Source organism: Phytophthora cinnamomi (assembly GCF_018691715.1).
Source record: "Phytophthora cinnamomi strain GKB4 chromosome Unknown Contig33, whole genome shotgun sequence".
Lineage (NCBI taxonomy): Eukaryota > Oomycota > Peronosporomycetes > Peronosporales > Peronosporaceae > Phytophthora > Phytophthora cinnamomi.
The window spans coordinates 456180-481626 of NW_027150966.1; the positions used below are offsets into that span (position 1 = coordinate 456180).

The 25447-nt window shown below is 51.8% G+C and overlaps 6 protein-coding genes across 6 annotated transcripts; 3 read left to right on the plus strand and 3 right to left on the minus strand.

The window, feature by feature from the left end:
* Positions 1–18: 18 nt before the first annotated feature.
* On the plus strand, positions 19–1197 carry IUM83_04328 (putative patatin-like phospholipase; the record flags this gene model as incomplete). The annotated part of the gene is made up of 1 exon (XM_067928398.1): positions 19–1197. The coding sequence occupies one exon, from the start codon at positions 19–21 to the stop codon at positions 1195–1197; it is 1179 nt and encodes a 392-aa protein (XP_067792667.1).
* A 408-nt stretch (positions 1198–1605) lies between these two features.
* Positions 1606–2302, minus strand: IUM83_04329 (uncharacterized protein; the record flags this gene model as incomplete). The annotated part of the gene is made up of 2 exons (XM_067928399.1): positions 1606–2175; positions 2252–2302. The coding sequence occupies 2 exons, from the start codon at positions 2300–2302 to the stop codon at positions 1606–1608; spliced, it is 621 nt and encodes a 206-aa protein (XP_067792666.1).
* Positions 2303–4136: 1834 nt separating this feature from the next.
* Positions 4137–5636, plus strand: IUM83_04330 (Steroidogenic acute regulatory protein; the record flags this gene model as incomplete). Its single annotated transcript, XM_067928400.1, has 1 exon — positions 4137–5636. The coding sequence occupies one exon, from the start codon at positions 4137–4139 to the stop codon at positions 5634–5636; it is 1500 nt and encodes a 499-aa protein (XP_067792821.1).
* Positions 5637–6146: 510 nt separating this feature from the next.
* On the minus strand, positions 6147–8467 carry IUM83_04331 (Polycystin Cation Channel (PCC) Family; the record flags this gene model as incomplete). Its single annotated transcript, XM_067928401.1, has 4 exons — positions 6147–7236; positions 7315–7325; positions 7414–8201; positions 8266–8467. 4 exons carry the CDS (start codon positions 8465–8467, stop codon positions 6147–6149), a joined length of 2091 nt encoding a protein of 696 aa, XP_067792648.1.
* Positions 8468–10065: 1598 nt separating this feature from the next.
* IUM83_04332 (interferon-induced guanylate-binding protein 1-like) lies at positions 10066–13075 on the minus strand (the record flags this gene model as incomplete). Its single annotated transcript, XM_067928402.1, has 12 exons — positions 10066–10285; positions 10366–10592; positions 10659–10760; positions 10834–11067; positions 11144–11221; positions 11312–11503; positions 11578–11691; positions 11759–11941; positions 12013–12386; positions 12466–12613; positions 12682–12766; positions 12849–13075. The coding sequence occupies 12 exons, from the start codon at positions 13073–13075 to the stop codon at positions 10066–10068; spliced, it is 2184 nt and encodes a 727-aa protein (XP_067792650.1).
* Positions 13076–13191: 116 nt separating this feature from the next.
* Positions 13192–16458, plus strand: IUM83_04333 (E3 ubiquitin-protein ligase HERC1; the record flags this gene model as incomplete). Its single annotated transcript, XM_067928403.1, has 5 exons — positions 13192–13875; positions 16146–16170; positions 16248–16275; positions 16365–16373; positions 16446–16458. 5 exons carry the CDS (start codon positions 13192–13194, stop codon positions 16456–16458), a joined length of 759 nt encoding a protein of 252 aa, XP_067792651.1.
* Between the last annotated feature and the right edge of the window lie 8989 nt (positions 16459–25447).

Sequence of the window (25447 nt, forward strand, 5' to 3'; positions counted from 1 at the left end):
TGCGGAGGGTATCTCAAAATGTACATGTTCGGTGTCGCCAAGGCCTTGCAAGAATTTGAGCTTGAGAAGAACGCACAGCTCCTCGGTTGCTCAGCCGGAGCTCTCGCTGCTGCAGGTCTGGCATTACATCGAGACTTCGATATCATCCGCGACTACGTGCTCGCAAATGTCATCCCTAAAGCACGCAGTTGGCCATCGGGGTTCTTTCACGGTCGGGATTTTCTGCTGGACACGCTGAAGGCTGAGGGCAAACTACATGAGTACGAGAAGCTCAACGACTCGCAGCAGCTCACCGTGGTCTACACGTCGCTATCAGCGTTGAAGTCTCGACGCGTCACGCAGTTTGATTCTGAAGAGCACCTCGCGGACAGCTTAATGGCATCATGTTGTGCTACACCGATCGCCGGGTTGCCTTTCAAACTCAACGGCGAATGGGTCATGGATGGCGGTATCTTCGACTTCCAGCCGATCCACGGCACCAAGACAGTCACTATCAGTCCATTTTACTGCACCAGCGCGGACATCAAGCCGTCCTTGTATGTTCCAATGTGGTGGGCGGTTGTCCCGCCTGGGGTACGCGATGTCGAGTGGCTGTTTGACCTCGGCTACGAGGATGGCCTCAGGTGGATCGTCAAGAATGGCTTCACCGGTGGTAGACGAAATGTGGAGATCCCGAACAAAAGCACGAAGTACGTGGGAGGCTGGAACACAACGGTAGGTCGCGTACTGGGCTATCGAAGCTTTGAAAGCCGAGTGCTTGACGCGCTGTTCATTGGGCTGTTCGTGTGTCTGTGGAGGCCAATGGCTTTCATGTGCCTGTACTTGGAGCTCTACTTGCAGGCCTTCGTATCGGGCGGAATGGCCATGATCTTCGGAGCTGCAGCCAAGCTGAACGTCATCATGGTCGTCGTGGCCGTGGCATTCGCGACGTTGAGTCTACAACACACGATGCTGTTCCTCTTGGGCTTGCTGGTTGCAGGTCTCTTCCTGAGGGGCCTCGTACTGCTGGTAGGAGGTCTACAACAGGCTGCGGCGGTAGCGTCGGAGGACTGGCAGCGGTGTCGCTCCTACATGCGCAGCATCACGAGTTTGTCGCTGTTCCTTCACTGCATGGTGGGCCCTTCAGTGGAGATCAAGCGACACGACTTCTTGCTGGAGCACTCACTGGTGTACCGCATCGCGATGTACTTCATGTAAACCACAACTACATGTATTTAGCTGTGCAAGAGCTGTTGTTACCCACCGAAAGTCTGTAGGCTAGACGAAAGCGTACATTTCTGCTGCAACATAAGTTCCTACGTCTTTAGTAGCCACGCACCACAATCCAGCACCATGTCTGTAGAAACGTCCGATGACCAGCACTGCGTTGCGTTGCTCTCGGTGAAAAGAAGGGATGGATCTCCTCCAACAATGGGGTACAATATGACATTATCACTGCTTGGGCATACGTCAAAGATGACAATACTCACGAACGCACACTGCTTACATATACACAGGCGACGGACTCGTTGCTCACACAAATAAGTTACGGGGATACGCCTTTGGCACGGCGGCAAGTGGGTAGGTAACTCGGCATCGAGTTGGTTGATGGGCACCCATCCGTCCTCACAGTGCGAATTGGTTCGAGTACACGCCTTGGAAGCCGAAGGTGTTGGTGAAGCGCGTCACATGGATCGCGGTCGGCACGAGAGCGGCCGGGTGTGGCTGGTATTTGGTCACAGAGCCGTCGCTGTGGATCGGGTCGCTCACCTGAGGGTCCACGTTCACCTTGCGCAGCGTGAGGTCCGTGAAGCGCAGCAGCTTGAGCTCGAGGCGGTGCATGATCATGATCATGCGCAGCGCCTTGGACTCGTCCTCGAAGGCGGAGATGACTGCCGTGTCCTTCCAATTGCGGCGGCGCCACGTGCGCAGCGCCTGGACCCACTGGTCCTGCACCTCGGGCGAGGACGCGCCCAGCACGATGCGCGTGCGCCGAAATTGCTTGATGGAGCGCTCCGTGTCGTGGATCGAGCGCACGGGGCACAACTCGACGCAGAAGGTGTTCGGAGCCAAGCCGTTCTCAATCGGCTGCACCGATACGCGGTGGCGCGTGAGCGAGAACTGCCCCATCCAGCGCCCGTCCTGCTTGTCGTAGTACTGCAGCAGGCCTCCCTCGAGCTCGAAGTACAGCGGGTCCTGCACGGAGGAGAACGTACATATCGTCAGCGCCCGGCACTAGGGATTATCAGCTACATATCGAGCGATCGCGTACCGCCTGTCGCCCGACGTCGTGCAGGAGCAGATAGCCTTCGTAGTCGGCCATGGCAGAGCGGACTGTTTTGCTAGCTGCGCCTGGAAGCGTGGTAATCGAGGAATGCCGCAGCAGTTGCGGCCGCCAGCATTTTTCAAGCGCCCCTCGCTTTCGCGGCAGCCTGTCCCGCTCTCTCCGAGTCTGACGCACCAAAACAGCGCACTGGTCAACATGATGGAGGCATGGCTGGGCAGGGCGCCGTTACAGCTGGATGGCGGTGCCAGTAGGGGCTAGACCCCACGTTGAAGTCAATCTTCAGTTATGCTGCACCATGGGCATATGGCGTCGTAGAGTGCGAAATGGCATATCCCCTCGATACGACCTGCCGAATAGCATTCCACACTTGTCGTTTGGTAGGACCTAATAGACCAGGTAGAGAGCTGGGCTGCCCAACTGGTCGGCTCTGGATAGTGCTTCGACTTCGACCAAGGCTCGTGGACGCGCAGAGAAGGAGGCGGCGGAAGAACGGTAACAAGGTGATTTCTGCACGTGTGCCAGGCACCAAGTGGTGGGCTGTCGGCGCGTGTGTAGCTCGCAGCGCGGCGCACGCTCCGGCGCCATCGACGGATGGGAGCCATCTCAGCGCGCTGTCAATCCATTTCTGCATGCACGCCACTGGTATCAGGACCCTGCATGCTAGCCAACCGGCTGCACCACGTTCTTGCCTGCAGCGCAGATGTTGATCGCTTTGGCGGAGGTCGGACTGGTGAGCAGGAGCAACTTGGCTGCCATCCTCGCCTTAACCCAGCTGGCGCCTCCGCCACCTTCAAGTGCATGCTGATCACCGCGCCCCAGCTGCTGGCTGCGCAACGCTCGCGCAATGCAGCCTGCAGTGCAGGAGCGTTTGCGATTGCGAGACGCTGCTCAACAGCCTGCTGTGCTGTCGGGACGAGGATGTTGGATTGTGCTCGCGCCCAGCGCAGGCGCTATGCGCCCGAGGCCCGCTTGGGCTTTTCCAGACTGGGATCCACTGAATCATCCAGCGCACTGCCGCGGTGAATACAGTATTACTAGCCCTGCTGGCGCAGCGGAAGCGCTCCGTCGTGGCGGCGACGCGGCGATCACTAACTGCCGGCTAAGAAGTCCGCAACGCCCAAGCGAACGAGAAAGAAACCGATGCGTTCACGTCAACTGCAACGGCGGCGGACATGCCGGCGGATATGCTGCCTTGCAGAGGTCGAGGTCATCGTCGTGGCCTGCATGACTTCACGTGCAGTTCATGTCTCGGAATCACAGCAGCGGAGGGATCCGCAGACAAGATACACAGTGCAAGTTGCAGGGCATTGCCCCCTGGGGCCCGTATCCGTCTCACGGGCCGTCCGATTGCAAGCATTCGGCCGTCGCCGCTGGTCTACTGTGGCGCCACGCGCGGCTTTCGTCGGCTCGGCGTCGGAAGGAAGGCCAAGGTGCTGGTTGTCAACCGACACGCCCGAGCACAATCGGCACCATCTCGGCAAGACGTTATGGCGTTACTCACGGCGATATTCAGCAGCATCTGCTGACTCGAAACCCGCCGATATCGCATACCCTCCTAACTCGTTTTGACCCACTATCTACTTTCCCACCATCGCTCCATCCACAACGACCTCTCCCAATCAACCCCCTCTCCGATCCGATAAAATCTGCGCCAAACTTGTAAGCAGTATCCATCGGTCGACACTCTCTTCCATGAATCGCTCACTTGCGCTCACTATTCAAACCGCCGTCCCCCGCCCCACGCTGCCTGGCAGCGTCCCTCTATTTAAGGCGGTAGGTCTACAGCATGTGTGTGCGGCCCCCCAGCGCCGCGCGGTCGGCCCGCGCGGACCGCGCCGCGGCCAAGGCGGCCGGCGGTGGCCGGCTGTCCATGTCGCTGCGGCCGCGCTCGTGCTCCAACGTGTCCACGGCGTCCAGCAGCTGGTCCCCCACGGGCATGAACGTGGCGTCTCGCGACACGGTGTCGGGCCGCTGGGTGGAGGACGCGGCGGCGCGCACGTGCGCCAAGTGCGAGCGCGGCTTCTCGCTCGTGAACCGGCGCCACCACTGCCGCGTGTGCGGCGAGATCTTCTGCCACGCCTGCTCGCGCACGCGCATGGTGCTGGCCACGAACCCGGGCGAGATCCCGCGGCGCCAGCGCGTGTGCGACCCGTGCGCGGCCCATGCGCACAGCAGCGCCGTGCTGTACGAGGCCGAGGACACGGCGCTGGGTCCGCGCTTCCGGGCCAAGTCGGAGATCGCCGAGGGCGGCGCCGTCACGGAGCAGATGCTGCGTGCGCAGGAGCAGCAGACAGCGGCTGCCGCCCCCGCCACGCGAGCCCCGCAGCCCAAGAGACCGCGGGCGGACGAGCACAGCAGCCTCAGCTTCCTGGTGGCCTCGGCCGTGGGCTTCGCGGCCGCCTTCTGGTTCCTGAAGGACGAGGTGGCCTTGTCCAACCCGGCCGTCTGGATCCTCCTGGCTGGCTTCATTAAGAACGTGTACGAGGTGGCGCTCAGGATAAACGCGGCCAGGCAGTTCACGGATGGCGTCACGGACCTGCAGGACGCCGAGAAGGTCTTCAGCGGCATGGACCTGGACGCCACGGATGATGCGTCGTCCACGGCTCTGACCAGCAGCAGCGCCACCGCTGAAGAGGAGAAGCCCAAGGAGAACAAGTACGGAAGTGTCAAGATCACGGCCGCGCAGAGCGACGAGCTCATCGCCAGCTCGCAGCGCTCGCTGGACAAGGTGCTGGAGCTGGCCAACACGGACGTGGCCAGCGACTCGGCCTGGACGGAGGAGATCCCCACGACGGAGAACATCACGGTGTTCTCGCGGGACGGCAAGCCGTCCCGCATCTACAAGTGCGAGGGCGAGATCCCGCTCTCCCCGGACGAGCTGTTCGACGAACTGTACACGAACCTGGAGACGAGCAACGTGTGGAACGTGACGGCCGCCGAGAGCAACGTCATCTGCAAGCTGGACGAGACGACGGACCTGGTGCACCTCATCTCGGCGCCTGCGCTGGGCGGCGTGATCTCGAGCCGCGACTTTGTGAACACCCGCACGTGGCGCCGCCAGGACGGCGGCGGCTACGTCATCGCGAACAGCTACGCTGGCAAGAACGTGCTCAAGACGCAGAAGGGAATCACGCGTGGCGAGAACGGCCCGACCGGCTGGGTCATCCTGCCGCACCCGACGTCTCCGTTCAAGAGCCGTTTGATTTGGATTCTCAACATGGACATCAAGGGCTACTTCCCGTCCAGCGTCATCCGCAAGGGCTCCATCAGCGAGGTCTCGTGCTTCGTGCGCAACCTGCGCCGCTACATTGACCGCAACGCTGGCTCGGACGAACACGCGCCCGCGCACGCTTCCCCCGACGTTCAGTAAATTCATCAATCTTCAGCCAATTCAAGAAACAATCAAGACCAATGACGAGTGATATTACACTGAGCTGGAGGTGGAGGCGAGCCGCGTTAGCGGATCGAACGCCTACTTTGAGCTCGCCTGCAGCCTCCAGTTCTTGCGTCTTGGTTTTGTGTCTCGTGTGTCCGTTTTCTCTAGTGGAGCTGTCGCGTTCGACGGAAGATCCGACCAAATAGCTCCGACCCCAACTTTCAAGGCCGAGCGAGGTGACAGAAGGGATGAAACCTCGCGAACGCCAACCACCCCAACCCCCTTCATCGTGTCTCCCGTGAGCTCAGCGGAATGCAGTCGGGCAGCGCGATATCCCAAAGTTTGCATTATACTGACGCCTATTTGCTTTACATTTTGACAGGATGATACAATAAAGAATAGTATTCTTAACATTTTTTGCTGTTGTGCGACATATCGTGGCCGTGTTTCGTTGAATCGGTGAAGGATATGGCAACGCATTTTTGTTTGTATTTACCTCATGTTCTACCCGTCAACGCCTACTTTAGCGTTAGGTGATTTGGTGGAGCCCCAAGGAATGGCAGGAGCGGCAAAGGCATTGACGACTGACGCCACACTGATGGTTTTGATTTGTGGCGGTGGTGGTGTGGTGTCAAGATCTCGAGCAGACTTGACAACCTCTACGGCTTCATCCTGATCTGTTTCAGAATCCGGTGAGGCAGTGCGACCAACATACTTCTTTGGAGAGGTAGGTCTACTGGTAGCATTCGCGTTCGCTGCTGCGGAGCCGAACTTGGCCATGGCTTTGGATACGGCAGCAGCGGAGCCGAACGACGCGAGAGCTTGCTTGTTGGCGGCAAAACCCGAAGCTGTAGCGGTGAGCTCGTTCCGATCCCAATACCACCCGAGCACGCGGCTCACCGTCCACTCGGGAACTTCGTCGTCGTCTAACTCGTCCCAAACTTTGCAGAACGATTTCCTGGTGACCAATGAACCCCCCTGGAGTTGCAGTGCCACATCGATGAGAGCGTCCACGTGATCTTCCTTCATAGCCATGAGGAAGAGGGCATCGGTGAAGCCCAACTCCCGCGAGAATTTGTCTTGCTCTTCAGCTCGATCTGCTTCCATTTCAGTGAGACGATCCCACGTGGACATTACGATGGCCATGAAGACGTTGAGCATGAGGATGCAGAACACAATATTTCCCGTGTAAATGTAGATGGCGCTGAAAATCCCGCCCTGATCGTAGATCGCACCCGGATCGTAGAGCCCGAAGTTGAGCTCGAAAACGCGAAAGAGAGCTCCAGGGAATGTGGCCCACTCGGTAAAGTTCAATCCGTACAACATGTGACCCGCAAAAGTGTAGCCGACGATGACAGAGAAGTAAATGGGGAGGAAGGACATCACCTCGGGCATTGCACCATATACACTGTGCATAAGACGTCGGCCCCCTTTGGTTACTTGGAAGTACTTGAGTGCGCGTCCGGTTAGCAATAAAATGTTGAGGAGATTGAGGCCCAGCAGTATTCGATCCCAGATCATCAAGGGCAACGGGTTGATATACTCGTCAAATGACTCGAGCGCAATCAATTTCTGTCGTGTGCTCGCTTTCTGGCTGCAATAGCGCCATATAACAATGGCAACGTTCACGACGATATTAGCCCAGTCTCCGATATTATTTATTAGCCCGTACCGAGCGATGTACTGCAAGACCAAGACCAAACAACCATTACGAGCGTTATTTAGTCAATTCGTGTTCTTCGAGTGAGTGTACGATGAAAGGCATACTTACAACTTCGTAGTTACCGCCCGAGAGAACACAAACATCCCAGAGCTCTTGCAAGATAAAGTAAATCACATGCCCCACGTAAATGGCTTCTAGGATCGCGCGAGCGATGTTTTTCCGCAGGTAAAAATCGTAAGGCTCGAGGTTCAGGACTAGCACATCCGAAGACGGCGTGATCCCACCCGCAAGATTGAAATCTATCGTTAGGTGCACGATCGACAAGACCCGTAACGTGGGATTATAGAGCGCCATGACGATCGACACTTCCTTGGTTTGGCGATCTATCCAGGCATACTGCTGCATGAGATTCGCCTTTGCGAGTTCGTCGGTGCCATTCGTAGTGCTGCGTAGAAAAAATGTTTGGTAGCCGCTGATATCCGAATCATTGTCAGTCGAATATGAGAACATGTCGAGCGACTGAAGCTCCGCTGTACTGGCGTTGGACCCATTGGTGGCGCCAAAATCGTCGATGGAGTCTTGGTTGTTAGAGAAGCACACTTGTGACTGGAGCAATGGGGTATCACTGTAGCAATTGCTGGCTTTGTTTTCAGGGTCGCTGAAGTTTAGAGCGGCGTACCGTGTTTGCCAGATGTGGAATCCGCCGAGGATCACAGTATGCGACGCCAATGTGTACGGTTGAGCGCCATCGCTTCCGGTATACATAATGCTGAGAAGCGAGTTGATGAACCAATCCCAGAAGTCGTTGGGACTAGCAATGCTGGTGAATACAACAGTTGACGAACCTTGCGGGGTCATTAGAAGTGTTGTTTCAACAATATTTTGCACCACAGATCCTGTTCAAACACAGTTCAGTTAACGAGAGCGGTCGCCAACCACGGCGGCGTGGTTGTCACTTACGGCCAGATACGTTGCGGTCCATGAGGAGAGCGATCAAGTAGATGGAGACGAATGTGATGAACGCAAGGAGTTTTCGAGCCAAAAGTCTGAATTTGCGCTTCTCCTTGAGGTCTCGCAACAGGAACGGTTGCGGGATGCCTACGGGTCGAGGAGGTGGAGGAATGCTCGGCATCGACCGCATGAAGCTCGGGACCGCCTTCATGGCATCCACACTCTACGATATCCTGGGCAGCACCTGTCGATCGTAAGCAGCACCTCTATGACGATAAACAATGGTGCTACAACACTGAACACAGTGTCAAACTATTCTTGAAGCATGCACAATGGTGCCCACGCTCAACAGCTAATTGTGGAGGTCTTGATTAGTAGCTCAACGTGCTGAAACAGCAATCGAGTTGGAGGTGACGCTTACTGCACCATGCGTGAGAGGCATCGAGGGAATCCCCCAACGCGGAAGGAGTTTGAAGTTCAAGGTGCAGTGGCAAGCATTAGCTCCTAAGTGCGGTTTCGTTCGATAGTAACCCGTGCGCGGATGCGTACGTATGTGTGTCAGCTCGCGTGGTGGCGTCTCGCTACGCGTTGGCGCTGAGAGAGAGAAACCGAACACGGCATTCGGACACGAGGGTGGGCATAGCGGAGCTTGTAGGGAGAAGCACTTTAACCGGGGGTGATAGAACGAAAGCTTGGAATCTGCAAACTCACTCAGAGAATGCTGACATCCCTCGCCATTCATCCAAGGTAGTGCACAGTAAAGCTGACTCAAAACTACATTCGAAGCCACGACCAAAGTTCCCGATTCGAATTTCGACATCAAGCGTGAAGGAAACCCCCCAACTAAGGCAGGCAGCAACAGTTCTGAAGTGCTCCCATCCAAAGTGTCCATTGGCACGGGATTGCAGACATACCAACAAGAGAGAATGCGTTTTGCCCGAAAGAAACCAAGAGGCAAGAGGCGATGCGTTGGATCAAGCAAGTGTGCCTGATCAAATGAGTGGAGGCAACGGGACGGAGTTGTTAGATAGTGTATACTACCAACTTCAGGTCGTTGAGGTCCAATTGGAAGCCATGCTTCGCCGTCAAGAGTACCATGCACATGTTTGTCCCGTCGAACTGCTCATCGGGTGCGACACAGACTAAGTAAATACGTCTTGCACAGAGTCAAACCCTGGCCGCGTGGGTGATGCTACAGTCGAAGCTGGACCATCTACAGGAAACGCCACTATGCTTATATCTCCAACAACGCACGATGCCGGTTGAGGAAAACATAAAATACGTCGTAAGTGTTTATCCTCGGCCACGGAGATATTTTCTCACGTAAACTATTTTTGTAGACCGAGCCGAGTCTACAAACGTTGGAGAAATTGCGAAACATTTCGGAGCTGCGTCCACCGCTTGAAATCGCGCTTAATCGACTCAGTTGCCCTGGGTAACCTGCTGTCCTCTTCATCTCGAGCATGGCATGGAGGCTCTAACCTCAGAACGTGACCAGTTGCTGGAGCTGGTCGAATCAAGCTACTGTGTAAGTCATACTGTACAAATGGTGTCCCCCATATGTCAACTTTGTGCACGTTTGGTTTCTCAACTTGTCCTCCGTTGTCTCGTTTGACCAACGCATCAAGAAGCTTTGTTTCAAATTGCCCGCCTTGTCAAGGAGCTGGGAGTGGAAATCAAAGCCAAGATGACAATCGCAAACGACAACATTTAACTAATTGGCAAATGAGCTAGAACTGGACATCACAGCGGTACTACTCCTCCTTTATCCAGATCATTGTGCATTCCAATGATCAAATGCTGCCCAAATCAGTAGCTTCCGGCAGCTTCGCGTAGCTTGTCGATCCAAACATCTCGCTCTTTGATGGTTTGAGCTCGCAGTTTGAAGACGCGACCGCTGTCGGCTGCCGACGAGCGCTTTTTACTGTTCTTCTCGAAAAATCCCTTCTGCAGCTCGAACACATGTGCTGACTTTCCTGGTGTGATATCAAACCCTTCGCCTGCGTCGCGAGATGGGTCAATGCGGCAGCTGAAGAGCGAATATATGAGCAAAAAAATGATTGTTAGAATAGTAACTAAGAACTTCAAGCACACATATACACAACGTACCCAGTCAGACACAGCTCTTTGATAATCTTTCCACGCTCGTAGTCGTCCTTCGTCTTCGCGTAGATTAAGTTGGCGCCGTTGAGAATGAAGTACCGTTGCTTCCAATTCTTTCGGCCAAGAGGGTTCAAAACGTTGCCTCCACCACCCTGCTTGATCAGGTATCCTTGCAGTTCGGTAACCTCCTTATCCTGGGCAGCTTCAATGACTTTTTGTTCGGGTAATTGGACCTACAAAGAGAATGGAATCAGCACGCGAACTATCACCGCATCGTAGCTATAACGCCTACAACGCACCGAAACGAAAGCAGCTTCTTCCAGCAACTCTTTCTGCTTGGTAGCCATCGCGTGCATTCTAGTCAGATCATTGATGGCCCCAACGAGTGCTTCCTTCCGCAGCTGCATTGAGTTCATCCAACTGAGGTTAGTTTGTGCTACCAGGGTCAACAATTCCTCATGTTATCGCACGTACCGCGTGGACCTTGGCTCCCTCGACTAGCTGTCTGTTGACATCTTCCTGTACATCCATGGTTTCTTTCTGGTAAATTTTTTGCTTCGCGTTGAATAGCTCAACTTCCTCCTCTTTTTTCCCAATTGCCTCCTCCACCACATCCACATCATGCTGGCGAACTTTATCGAGTTTTTCGGAGAATTCAGCGAGTTGCGGCCTGATAACGTTGTGCATGAACTTAGCAAGTTCTTCTTTCTAAATGATGAACACACGCAGCAAGTTAATACCTATGATTGGAAATAATTAAAAAGCGAACACTCCCGTGGCTTACCCTCACAGGACCCTGAGCCTGATCAGTGTACGCGGCCATCAATTCGAACATGTATGTTTGATAGTGATGGTAGAAACGCTACAGATTGGCACCAAATAGTTACGCAAGTTAGCCATACAGCGTAGTAGTAATTCTTCCAAAAACAAAAGAAAGAGGCACCATCCCAACCTTAAACTCTGTCGACTGAAAAGAGTATGAGTCTTCGTCGTCCTTGGGGCCCAGCATTAAATGTCCGTCAATTTTTCCTGTCATCTTGGTGTGGAGCGCGGCGAGCAGTGATTGACATTGCTCAGAAGAAATACGATTATTTTCCTCTTGAATCGTGGTAAACACCGATTCCACCAAGTCACGGAATAGTTTCTTCGTCGAAACAATTTACAATCAGTTAGAAAAGCGACGACGCGTCCATGGGCACCGATGCAGTATGATAATACCTTCAACAGTGTGCTCAGCTTCCCCGATCGAACAGGCATTGTTCGAAGATTGGCCTTAGCTTCACGCCTAGCAGTTTCATGAACTTCTTGAAGAACGTCGTTTTCGCATGGCAACTATACAACATAGTTGGCGATATGAGAAACGGATAACACAAACGCTACCGCTAATGATTGAACGCACCTTGATCAACTCCGCCTGCTCTTTGGCAGGGGCCAATGCAGGTTTGAAACCCTTCAGGTCTGAAACATCGACGATACTTCCTAGTCGTTCAGACATGCGAAGCTTGTAGAGCTTGACAGCGTTTTCAACAATGTTGAGGCAGCAGTTGTGAATCGTGTCCTTCCAGATCCGTCCACGAAAAGCCTGAAATGGATGGTCACAATCGTTTGAATATCATATAACATTAAAATGGAGCCGCAACATGTAAAACGTACCTTAAACACATTGTCGCGATGGGCTAACATCGAAACCACAATCGATCCAATGAGCGGTCCGTTCAGTACAACGCCCTTGAGGTAGCGGTTGTGCACCGAGTCGGTGAACACGCGTGAGAGTTTGTCCAGGCGTTTTCCAAACGCCTCCGACTCGATTGGTGGGACGGTGAAACACCCCTGATCGGGGAAAACAGCCTCGAAGAAGGTGCTGAATTCTGCCCCCGGGGTGTGCATCGGTAGAGCTGCAAGCGCATTGCACAGATAGGTCTGCTCGGTCTCCTGCAGCGACAAGCCGCTCTCCTGGACCTGCTCCTTCAATTGGCTCGTGGTGACATTCTGTAGCACCCACAGCAGCTTCGGCGAGTGCGGGAAGGCTACCACGTACAAAAACATCACCAAAAATGTTAGCTTCATCAAAAGTGCCCCAGCTGCTTCTCAGCATCTCAATCTCACCGTAACTTGGTGGCGCACCGCTTCCTTCTTCGTTGGCCGCAAGGAATGCAAATTGGCTCACTGCTTCCGGAGTCAAGTGCCCATCCACATGGTGCACCACGACGCTGCTCAGTCCTGCGAGGATCGAGTACAGCAGCACATCCACCTCCTAAAAAAAAATAAAACTACGTAAGTTATAACTAATTACTACTAATAAAAAATGTGCAAACCCCTCACCGTTCCCTCAAAGCCTGGTCGGTCCAGGATTGCCAAGTATTTGGCGTTGGGGAAGTTGGCCGTCTTCACATGGAGCCACGCGCCACTGCAGCACCAAATAAGAAAATAGTCTCATTTGGTCACACCAAATATTATAAAAAAATAAATGTATCAACACAAAAACCCACTCGTTCTGCGGCGCTGCTTCCTCCTCCTCTTCGAGACCCAAAAGACGGCGGACCAATTGGGTCTTGCCGCTGTGCCTGGCGCCGTGGAAGCTCACGGCCAGCACGGGCTCAGCCAGCCGCTGCAAGAAGGAGATGGCCTCCTTCTGGATCTGCACGTGGGGCGCGCCCGCGTCGCCCGCCGTCACGGCCAGCAGCTGTCCCGAGAAGAGCAGCTCCCCCGCCGTCATACTTGTCGATCGCACGAAAAGTGCACCCAGGTGACGAATCCGTCGGACCAAATCACAATCCGGAGCAAAATATAGTCTCCGTCTGGTCCGCGCGACCTTTCCGCAATAGATCGGAGATGGAGGCGCTGCGGCTGCAGGACGCCGCGTACGTGAGCGCCCGCTACGAGGAACTGCAGGAACTCAAGCGCCAGCAAGAGCAGCGACATGTCAAGGTCGCGGCGGACGAGCGCGCGCCCTGTTACGCCCCCAACCGCGAGCTCTCGGCCGAGCAGCGGCAGGAACTCGAGCAGTGGCGCATCGTGGAACGCGCGGCGGCGCTGGACGCCCAGGGGCCCACGCCGAGGTGGAAAAAGAAATTTTCCGTGCTAGCCTCTGTCCTGGAGAGTCTGTACGCGGAAAATGGAGCGGATCCGTCCGTCACTTCACCTTCAAAGATGGCTCTGAGCCGTCCGGAGACTGGCGACGGGGCTTGTTCCCCCGTGCCGTTGAAGGAGCTGCCTCTGCCCACGCAGGTGGCGCTCAAGATGTTCTTCCGCACGTGCCAGTCGCTGCGAGACCCCGCCAAGTTGGCGGCTAACAGCCGCCTGTCGGTGCAGATCGCCAGTAAATTACCAGCGATCTTGACAACGATGCCTCCGTGTGTATTGTCGCCGGGGTTGGTGGACGATACTTCGGTCGATTTGGAGGACGGAAGCAATGTGTCGAGCGTGTTTTACCAGTTGTTTCGGTTGTTTGAAGAGCTACTGGGGGTGACTGATGACGAGATGGGTGATTCAAACTCTGCTGGTGGTGGGGACAGGGTATGCCTCTCGATTAGTGATCGGGCCACGGTGATTGTAGCCTATGTAGCGTTGGCTTTGAAGTGGGGGAGACTGGCGTATTTACTGAAGGGCGTTAAGTTATTGCTAGAGAACGGGGACGAACTCAATGGGGTGCGATTTGAGCCACTTGGACCTCTGTTCCGAGAGCTGGCATCTGCCTCGATTGAGCGACCACAGATTGCATTCGGTGAGGAGGAACAGCCTTGTGGTTATCTGATGAGTTTTGGTAAGGGAGATCATGGCAAACTCGGGCATGGGCAATGTGCGCATGTAAGTTGTCAAGAGGGGAACTGCACGGAAAACAAAATGGTACCAACTATGATAGCAGCAACCAGAGATGTCCTTTTCCGCAAAATCGACTCGCTCTCTACGCACAGTATCGCCATAACTACGAAGGGCAAAGCAATGGCCTGGGGTAACGGCGACAAATATCGTCTGGGTCATGGATCCTCTTCGAAAGAGTACATGCCACGTACGATTGAGTTTCTCAGTCTAAAAGGGCGAGTTCGTGATCTCGCCTGCGGTCTTGGGCACACGCTTGCCCTGATGGAGTGTGGAGAGCTGTTTGCGTGGGGAAACGGTTCCAACGGAAGACTGGGTCTTGGTGACACTAATGATCGGTCTAGTCCAACGCAAGTAGTAATTCCGACAGTGTCAACCAAGTCAGATGTAGAAGGATCAACTGATCCAATCAGTGCGTCGACTACACCAATTCGATTTCGACATATTTTCTGTGGTGCGTCTCATTCTTTAGGAATATCTTGGGATGGGAGAGTATATGCATGGGGAAAGAATAATCAGGGTCAGTGTGGGCATGGGCATACAAATGACCAGTGGACCATTCACGAGATTGAAAGCTTTCGTGACAATGAAGAAGGAGAAGAAGATGAGTTTGTTGTTTATGCTGCAGGTGGATGGGAACACACATTGTTTTGCACAGCTTCTGGTCGGGTGTACTCGTGTGGTTGCGGATATAAGGATAGTCGCCGTGCAGGAATCCCGCCTGTTCTTGGGCATGGTGACTGTGATCGCCGACTCAAACCTTCCTTGGTGCAGACATTAGAGGATGCCCATCAGGAAATCGTCAAAGTAGCGTGTGGATGGGATCATTCACTTGCTGTTACAGCGAACGGTAGAGTTTATACGTGGGGATCTGGTACAAACGGTAAGCTTGGCCATGGTGACGAAGAAAGCTTTGACGTGCCCACACTCGTGCGCAGTATGGAAGGCAACATGGTAACAGACGCAAAAGCTGGATGTGAGCACACTGTCTTCTTAACACATGATCACGAGTTATGGACTTGTGGCCAAGGTGACAGTGGTCGACTTGGACATGGCGATAACCAAACACGTAAACGCCCCACCAAAATTGAGCTGTTCACTGAGTGTGGGCTAAAGCCCGTGGCGCTTGCGGTAGGCGACAAATATAACTTAGTCTTGGTTAAGGATGCCGACGGACAGTACGAACACGACGGTGAGAATGCTGGAACCTTGGTTCAGAATCCAATCCAATCGGTAAACGCTGGTGTCGTATCAGGGCATCATGGTCGCCATCGAGCTGTACATTATAAGAAGCGTCACGAGATGCACTTTGGGGCACAGTGGGTATTGGAAATAGCCGCGGGTGTGGATCCCAATGGAGGACCAGCTGCCTCAAAGAATGAAATTCCACCAAAAGATCTATTCACCCCACGTTCAGCAAGAGAAGTGGCGCTGTTCATTGCAGGACATGTAGATCGACTTGCCTCTGATTACGTAGCAGAAGCAACAGATACACAAGGCGAGAAGCAGAACGAATCGAAGGCAACCAGGTCATTCGTAAAACCGCAGACGGTACTTCTTCCGTTTGCCGTTGATACTAGTTGTGAATCTTTGAGCGCGCTTCTTCAGGTTCTTCGCTGGTCAGCTCCTCGTTCGGATGTAGAGTCAAAAGGTGCACGATCTGAAAAAAATGGTGTGGATGGATCTTGCGTATCGGCTCATGTTCGAATGGGTCTTGCTCTCGCTTGCTTACGAATTCTGCAGCTTAATCTAGAGAAATCACGAGGGGTGTCCGCTCAAAATGTTGGAGAAATCGACAAATTCACATCCAAACGGTTGAATTCACCGACGAGCCTGTTTCAACACATTCACGAGCTGCTGGATACTTTGGCGGGCCTTAGAGGCGACGCCGTTATGCGGTCCTTTGAAAACGGGCCACACTGTTCGGGCAGCAAACAGAGTTTATCAGCTATTGGGAATGCTATAAGCCAAGAAGCTGCCTCAGCACTCAAGGTAAACATTACGTATCTCTATCAAAACAAATTTATTGTAAGAGCCTCTGGGGTTGACCTGCCTGTTCGTTTCGTCAGATGGGCTTCAGTATATTTTACCCTACAGGTGTGTCGCGAAGCAAATTGCTGTGGGGAATTTTGGAGGATTGCAAGATTGACACCCCTTCAATGAGAACGATCATTCTTTCGGACCAGCTATGCCAGGTCCGTAGACATTAGTGTCCGCTAAGCTAAACGCAGCTGGAGTCTTACGCCGTTGTTTGTTCTTGAAAACAGGATTCAGTCATGACAGAAATATTCAAGTGTGTGCCTTCTTACGGTTTGCTGGATTTCAGCGAAGCGTTAGGTGGAATTCACAACGAAAACACCCCAGGAAAGGATGTTTACGACATCAAAACCCTCATGATCACGCTTCTACAGCGATGCAGCGTAGAGGCAACCAAGCATCTAGAGAACGAGGCTTCCACAAATTACTCAAATGAGCCCGATTGCTTTCTTCGGTTACTGCATGTGCTGCAGACACACTACTTCAGCATCGTGCATCAATTTGCATACCGCTCAAACTATAAGGTGGATCCAGGTCCTGCTTCGACCAGTCCATCACAGCGGATTTTGGCTTCTCTTCTTGAATACGTGGACGCACTAATGACGGAGGCTCTAGCCGTATTGAAACGGCTCCACAAAGCAAGCCGTCAACATGAAGATATTATCACTTGGCGCTTAAATGGAAGTTTTTTCCACACATTGTTGCCCAGTGCGCTGGAGTGCTTGTCGGTTCTATTGCTGCCAGACACGAAGCCGGAAAACCGTTCTGAAAACCTGTTGCTTGTGGAACGTGTTTTACCCAACCTGCACGTCATGCTGCAAATGCTGGATGAGGTGAGCTGGAAGATGCACAATGCGGGTGACGGAGGAAATCAAACATACGACTGCAGTACTTCTCCCCCATTGCACTCTCTGGTTTATAAAAATCAAGAGCATAATTGGTTCGTTGATCTCGGGGTTGCATGTGCAATCCTTTGTGGAAAATTGAGCTGTGAACTACTTTATCCACCAAGCAACGATAATGTTAACCACGGTATGTATTGTGATACCCTGTTGACTGAAGGCAATTTTCTTGACGAAAGGCAAAACGTGGTGGATTCGATTGACATACCTAGTTCGGTATCAATTACCAGGATTCTAGAATGGGAGCGGTTGAGTGTATTTGAGGTGGAAGATGAACTTGTCAACTCCAAAGATGAGCCAAGTCCATCCGGGTCAGCAGGCACCATGTCACCGACGAATCTCAATGAAGATCGGCGGTTCCTCCTGCAATTAAATGAGATGGACTTCTCAACAATGCCTATATCATTGTGGAATTTGATAGCTTCAAGTCTGTCTCATAATACCGAGTTTACAGCTGAGATTCAACAACTGCTCACACTTGTCGCGAGTGTCTTGGCATGGCACTTAGGCATGGTTGACGAACTTCGTCAGGCTTACGAACTTTACGATACTTTATCGAGAAAGTCACCGCATAGCGAGGTAGCTTTCTTAACCCCAACAGGTAACATTTGGGAGGTGTTTACTGCATGCATTGTTGCAGCCACGACGAAGGATGTACCGTGGACTTGCAGTCGCGCTGGCTCCAATACGAATGCTATCAAACTGTCACGCTTATTACTAAGTTTACAGCCCAATTCAGTCCTGGTGGGATGCAAGCGAGGGTTTGAAGGTGACCGTGAAGACAAACGCCAGTTTGGGGCATGCATTCATGACTCAGTTGAAGATTTGTTCAAGATCCTGATCACAGTGGATGCAGATGCAATTGAACGATCTTTTCGCAGAAAAGAAGTTCATCATGCTTTGGTACGAACAGGACTTTGCATACTACACGATCTCCTTCGAAAGCTGACTACTTCATCTGCTAAAAGTAGTTTGCTGAATGAATTTGTGGCTGTTACGAGCGCTTCCAGTTGCGTGACCTCTACGAAATACACGCGAGGAATTGAGCTACATCGATACCTCGGCAAACACGTGAATAAGGCTGTTGAGAATCTATTTGTCCGATTGGCACGTATTATTTCCAGCGACGACGTGTCTTTGGAACTGAGAAAGAAGGCCCTTCTGGCCTGGACAGTGCCACTTCACACTAACAACCGAAATATTCAAAATGTGGTAGCTTTAATTGCAAAATCTGGTATTATGAGTACCCTCGTTGAGTTACTTCTTGACGATGCCAACGTGCTGGAGACACACTTTGAACTAAATGCCACGCAATTCGAAAATCGTGCCGGGGCTACAACGGAAGGAGACAAGCCAGGTGGCCACACTGTTGAAGCTGAGCTCCTACCTACGAAAGGAAACCCTATCCATGTGCTGCTGTTTGACCATACGCCCGCCCAGATCATTAGTATGCTGTCTTGGGAAGCTTTTTGTGCCATCACCTGGCAACTCAGCAAATCCGAACACTTCGCTCAGCACAGGTCAAATCTGTTCCTGCGGATGGCTGGGTCGAGCTTACAGGATAAAGATCTTTTGACGCCGCGAAGCGCATCAATGTCTCCGCGTAGACGTTTGACGCTTCCAAAGAAAATGGTCGTTTCGACTATTGACGAAATTATTGAGCAGTTGATCGATGGGCTCTTTTTGATGCTGAGAAGGGTAAAAGATCACTTCGAGGCCATGGATTTTTATTCCGTGGAATATGAGAAGCTGTTGCGGTCATCAGCAGGCTCTCACGAATGCACTGGCAGCTCCAGCCTACAGCAAAATTATGACGCTCGAGTGTTTTTGTTTGGCCGCCCTATTCAACTATCTCACTCAAGCACGCAAGACGTGAGAATATCGAAAACCACCCAGATTGGCGTCGATTCTGATAGCACGTTTGGTATTACCATATCCTTCTGGATTTTTGTTGAGCACACTGGTGCAATAGTGACCAAACATTCAACAGAAACCTCACATGACGGTGGTATTTCATCTACCACCTCGCGTTCGAAAGAGTCGATTGTTCGTCTTCTCGCCTTAAGCTCTGATCCAGTAGCAAGCACTGAGGCAGATCAATCTGGGTCTGACAAACATGCCTCACTGATTGTTTTTAGTCGCGATGCTTACCCCGACCATATTTCAGTGGGTATCTCAATAAGGTGCGCCGAGAACTCAAACGATGATTGGAGTACAATTCTTATCGATCAACATATTCAACGCGGAAATTGGATTAACGTAGTCTTGGGGTTTGGCTGTGACAAGCAAGATCAATTCCGGGTGTGTATAGGTGGCAAACTCTCAACTGTGAATAACGGTAAATGTTCGATAGACAATTGCAAACTGATATGTCCTGAATTTTTCCAGAAAGCAGTGTCATGGACTGTGCTGACTACAGGGGGTAATGTTCATATCCAGGGTCTGGATCAAGGATGTGAAACGGGAAATGACACCCTAGACCATCCTCTACAACCATTGTTACCCAAAAAGACGTATCACGTTGGCTTTGCAGCTTTCTTGGACGATGTAATCATTACGCGGGAGCCTCTTTCAGATGAAATGGCTGTCCGGATGCAGACCAGTGGCACGATACTGTTCCGCTTGAAACAGCAGCACCTCGCAGAACATCACTGCATGAAGGTGCTGCAGCTCCTGTGCCAACTTGTTGGGGAAAATGAGCGAAACGTTGACCAATCTTCTCTCGCACCATTGTCGTTCTCGGATCGCTGGATTACGCTTTTTGTTCGCATGCTAGTAAGTACGTGTCGGGGCCAAGATCTTGCTCAGGCATATCTCTGCTATCTCCTTCAGGACATTATGCCACGGGCACCACCTCTTCCTGAGCTCGATATTCAAGCTATGTGTCAAACTCTTCTCGATACTCGAATAAACAATACGAAGCCCGCGAGCGTGGAAGACCTGTTCACTGTGTTCAATGGGCAAAGCCTCCTTCCTTCAACTTCGGTATCGAGACAAAATGAAACTCTGTATCGCCTAATGCAGCAGCGCAATATTCTGCATGGTCGATCTCTAGAAAAGAGTACATCGGGCAGCAACTGTCCATCCAGTACACTATCCAGTGGAATGGTCCCATTCAAAACGAACACGTCAATGCGCTTTGCTGCAGCTGTTTACCTGTTGCAAAAGATGTCGAGTACACCATCCTGGAAAAGTCGAATGGACGAGTATATTGTGAGCTCAACCAATATGTTTCGGTTGGACGACAAGAATTCGTTGCATTTTTCAGATGTGCATGCGGTGGTAAACATAGTCGCTGGGTATTCAGAGGAAGTGCTCAATGTTCACCGCGTTTCAACGCACGATGGAGCATCATTCCCTGCACCACTTCAGGCAGCTAGCCTACCTTTCAGTTCCGTGATACAGCTTGAGGATACCAGTTTCGATCAATCTACAGCAATTCAAAAGATCATGATCACCATGTTAAAAGGAGAAACACAACAAGCCTTAAGCCTTGCAGCTAGAAACGACATTCTGACCAAGTACCACAATGATATAATGGCGGTTAATGCTGCTGACAGACGAATTGCCGCTCTAGTCCATTTGCGTGCACGCATACTACGAGTTCTAATGACGGCTCTGCTTCGTGAGCACAAATCCACGACCAAAACATGGCACCATTTCTTACTCGATAACGCTGCCGTTTGCGAAGATTTGCTCGGGGTGGCGTCTTCATGCGCTAAAGATTTCGTCACGACTACTCTAGGACCTAATGCGAAAGTCGCAATGAAGCTTCGCCGTCTTCGTCTTTTTAGCAAAGGGTCATTGCGTGGGGGCAAGCATCGTCGAATCGTGCATTCAGCAGTCTCAATTGCTGATTTGGAAAGCCTGCAATGGCGTATATGGGAGGAAATGAGACTCTATCCTGGTCTTTCCACTTCGTTTACCCTTTGGTGGCAACAAAGTAAAGATGACAACGGGAAACTGACCATAGAGGTTGTCGGCGGCAATGTTGAGCTGTCGGATCTGAAGGTGACAGCTCTGGAGCATTTTCCCACCGTGAAATTATCTCAAGCGAATATTTCTGCAAACAGCGGCTTGTGGTTCTTTGAAGTCACTGTCGTGACGGATGGACTTATGCAAATTGGTTATGTGGATGGGGACTTTACCGCCGATCCGCTTCAAGGCGAAGGAGTGGGGGATCACACGAATAGTTGGGCGTTTGACGGCTTTCGTTGTAAAAAGTGGAATGTGAACTCATATGACTACGGAGAACAGTGGAAAACAGACGATGTAGTGGGAGTGCTGCTCGACACGGACCGCATGGAGATCAGCTACTTCCTCAATGGGAAGTTCCTCGGCGTCGCTTTTTCAGGTGTCTCCATTACCGCTAACTCTCGAATGTGTCCTGCAGCCTCGTTAAACGTTCATCAATCTGCGCAATTTAACTTTGGTACTGCTGCATCCGCTAACGAAGGTGGTCTTCAATCACCGACCTTTGATGGCTTTAAGCACTTACCCGCTTTGAACAACGACGACCAGGCACGCTTGCGCCCAGTTGTCTATGCGATTCAAAACCATCGTCCCTTGAAGTCCGATGGTATCTCGATTGTAGGCAGCCAAGATAAAAATGTGTCTAATGTAAATGATATGGAAGATGACTGGGCGAGCAGCAGTAGCGATAGTGCCACTGACGACGGTGAAATCGCAATTGAGGGCTCAGAGCGACACCCGGGTCTTAGACCCCCCGTCGAAGGCAGTTCTCGAGATGGTCGTGAAGCGCGCACAACAGACACAAACGACGATGACAATGGCCAGCGGTGTCGGGACTTGGTCGAGGGACTAACTGGTTTAGGCTTCCCCTTGGAATGGGCTACCCGCTGCGCTACGGAGACCCGTTTACCGATGGATGAGACTGGTGCTGTTGCTTGGATATTGGAGCAGATGGAAAAAGTAGGTCTTGATGGATCATCTACTTTGACTTCTGTATCTGCTGGTGGTGGTGACGGGATCGATTACCCTGGTCAGGGCGCCGCGTTATGGAGTACACAGGCTCACCTACCAAATACAGTGGTTAGCAATTCTGATGATGACTTGGCTGCTCAGTCAGCTTTGCTGTCGGGCTCAGGGGAGTCGAACGTTGCTGACAAACTTGATGGGGGCGATGTTAAGCTGAGTAGCGAAATAGGTGAAAACCAACTCCCATTTGTTTCAGCCATCAATTCCCTTACTGAAAGACCAATCACAACGCCCGCAGAAGTCAACCCTTTTATTGAGGTGGATAAAGACGACCGGCAAAGTGATGATGAAACCACAGAGGCTTTTCAAGCGGGACCTTATAAGCAACGACAAACTATTCAAGCCGATTTCCGACTTCTCGGGAAGAATTATGTGACGCCTACCACGAACGAGACTCAAAATTTAGACAGCAAGCGCGGAGTAGATGACCTACTTCCCCTGAGTATTACAGTCGACACAACTGTCTTTATTGCATATGCTCGCCAAACGTTTACGTCACTTTTGTTGCTGGCATTGCACGAGAACGAACAAGCGGCAGTTTACGCGATGGTCAGACAATTCGTCTCAAGTAATGAATCTTCCGCTAAATTCCACCGCGTATTGAGGATGACAGTCGGGCTTGACCCGATGGATGCAACGTTTGACCTTGGCTTCGTTTCCGATACGACTTACTCAGAGCAGTCGTTGCAGCTGCAGAAAGCTTTAGCTGTGCTATTGCAATGTGAGGCTCAAAACTCCGTGATAAAACAATTAGAGCTCCCTCCATTGCTCAAATCTCTTTCTCAAGAAATGGTGAGCCAGTGTGACCGAGCACTCAGTTTGGCTAAAAGCAACACAACCAGTAAAATCGCAATGGATTCGGTAGCAGTACAGTCAGCAGCCGCATGGTTTGGGTGGGTGTCAGGACTGGTGCTAACCTTTGTCGAGACTCATGAATTGGGACAATCTTCGTCGAATGCGGAAATGAATTCTGTATTTGCCGCTCCCGCAGTTTTCAGCACCGTTTTCGTCGAGAATTTGGTTGGTATTGCATCAAGCCCGTCCAGTACAGCTGACTCATGGAAATATGCTGTCTTCAGACTACTTCCTCGAATTTTGTTGGCGATACGATCATATGACAGCGATAACCCACGCTTGTTGCCCTCTTCGCGTGATGGCCTAAAGCAAGCTGTTGCTCCGCCGAATACTGAGTTGAAACCCTTCGCTTCTGCCCAGCTTGCAAATCTGGCAGAATTATTTACATTACGTCGCCGACGTGAGATGTACGACAGGGTTTTCTTCTCGGATGTCACGAGCTGTTTGTTTATGCTCCTCGTCCGCTCTAGTTGTTCCTTCGTCCCCAAGTTCAGCCTTGAGAAGCAGCAGCAATTAAAGAAACCGAACGTGGGCTTAGTTGTAACCAATTATTCATCAAGGCATGTGACGATATCATGGGATTTCACACAGACAGCTTTGCTAGCCGTACGGTCAGCTGACATAGTTTCTGAGACCGCTTCAGAGATGAGAACTGAGATAAACTCTTTAATCTTCTTACTGGAGGTCAAACGATGGGGTCCACAGCCTACGGGATGCTCATTTTTAGATGATGTCGACACGAGCTCCCCAAAAGCGCTGCCATCGAAAGGAGCTTACACCATCCGTAGTTTACTTCCCGATACGATGTACCAAATACGGATGACCCCAGCTCAGTCGCTATCAACTGATAATACGATGCCTCAGGCGGCTCCTATGGACGGGGCTGAAGTAATTGTGCAAACAACACCTGCACCTGTATTCGACCTGGATAAAGACACAACGGGGAAAAACCTGGTGATTTTCAATCGAAATCTGTCGGCCAAGAACACAGTCAACAAAAAATGGCACTCGGTGCGAGCATCCGTTGCGTTCGATGAGGGTGTTCATCAATGGCAGGTGCGACTTGACACTTGTGTTTCAAAGAATGTTTTTATTGGGGTTTGCACGGCGGAAGCTAGCATGGAAAACTATATTGGTAGCGATGCGTACGGATACGGATTTCTTGCCAACAAGGCTGTCTGGCATAACAAAGCAAAGCTGCATTCGTACGGTGAAATCTTCAAGCAAGGCGACATTATTCAGGTTACGTTAGATTGCAACGCCAAAACACTCGCGTTTAGTCGTAATGGTGAATATCTTGGTATCGCAGCGTCCAACATGCGCGCAGGAATCGGTCGGTCTGGTGTCAGTAGTAACGATCCAAATTGCAAATGGTATCCAGCCTTCTCGATGTACAATAAAGACGACAAACTCACGCTGATCCCTCCATCCGCCGCATCCGTATTCAGCTCAAAGAGCGGTCGTCCTCAGAATGCGTCCACCTTTGAGCTGATTGAGGCAATGCATGGTGTGCTGGCTTATCAGACTCAGCTGACAACAACGAAGTCTGATAGATCCCCAGCAACATCAAAGCTTTTTGAAAAAGCGTATGAAGCGTTTGAAGATTGGAGGTGCAGTAATGAGATACTCCGCGAGGTCGCCCTTGGACAAGTTATTGCGATCGACAAAAGAAAATCTGCTACAGACAAGTATGGACTAGCTGCAGGGGACTCTGTGTTTACTTCGAAGGGACAATGCACTGTCCTCGGTGAATATCGCCATGAGCTGTGGTACGAAGTTGACGAAGGAGGTAGTTCATCACTCTTCGACGCGACTACAACACAACTTGCTTGTTGGAGTTTAAGCGCTTGTCGCGAGATGTTGGCATCACCGGATGAATATCCCGTCCATCGCCACCACAAATACAAGCTTGAGCTGGAGAGTAACACTATAACTGAAACACAAACTAATATGGATCCCGTTCTCGAGCAGGAAACCTGGGCTACCCAGACAACCGAGGGTGGAGGATTTTCTTATCAAGAATTCGTGGAAGCCCAAGAGCAGTGGGGTGAGAGTGCTACTAGCGCTGCCGATCTCGATGCTAAGCTTATTGCTGAGCTTGATGCTATTGCATCGCAAGCTTCCAGCAATTCATTGCTCCTGTCATTTGCTGACGTTTCGACGACCTTGCTCTTGGAGAAAATTTATGATGCCCACGGTATTTCCGCAGAGCACGGGGCAAACCAAACACTAGCACGGATCGGCTTGCTGCTCTATGTGAATCGGTGTCTTTACAACGTCGCTCGGCTCGCCATACCCAGAAACACATATACTACATCACTTCAACCGTCCTGTAATTCCGAGTCCATCTCAAACGAGCGAGACTCCAGCCAATCTTTAAGTCCTTCCACCAATACGGAATGCTACCAGGTATCCCCCGTTGCAGCTCTACTGAGCTCGCCACATTGGGGTCTTGGTGATTCGTCGGATTTCAGTTT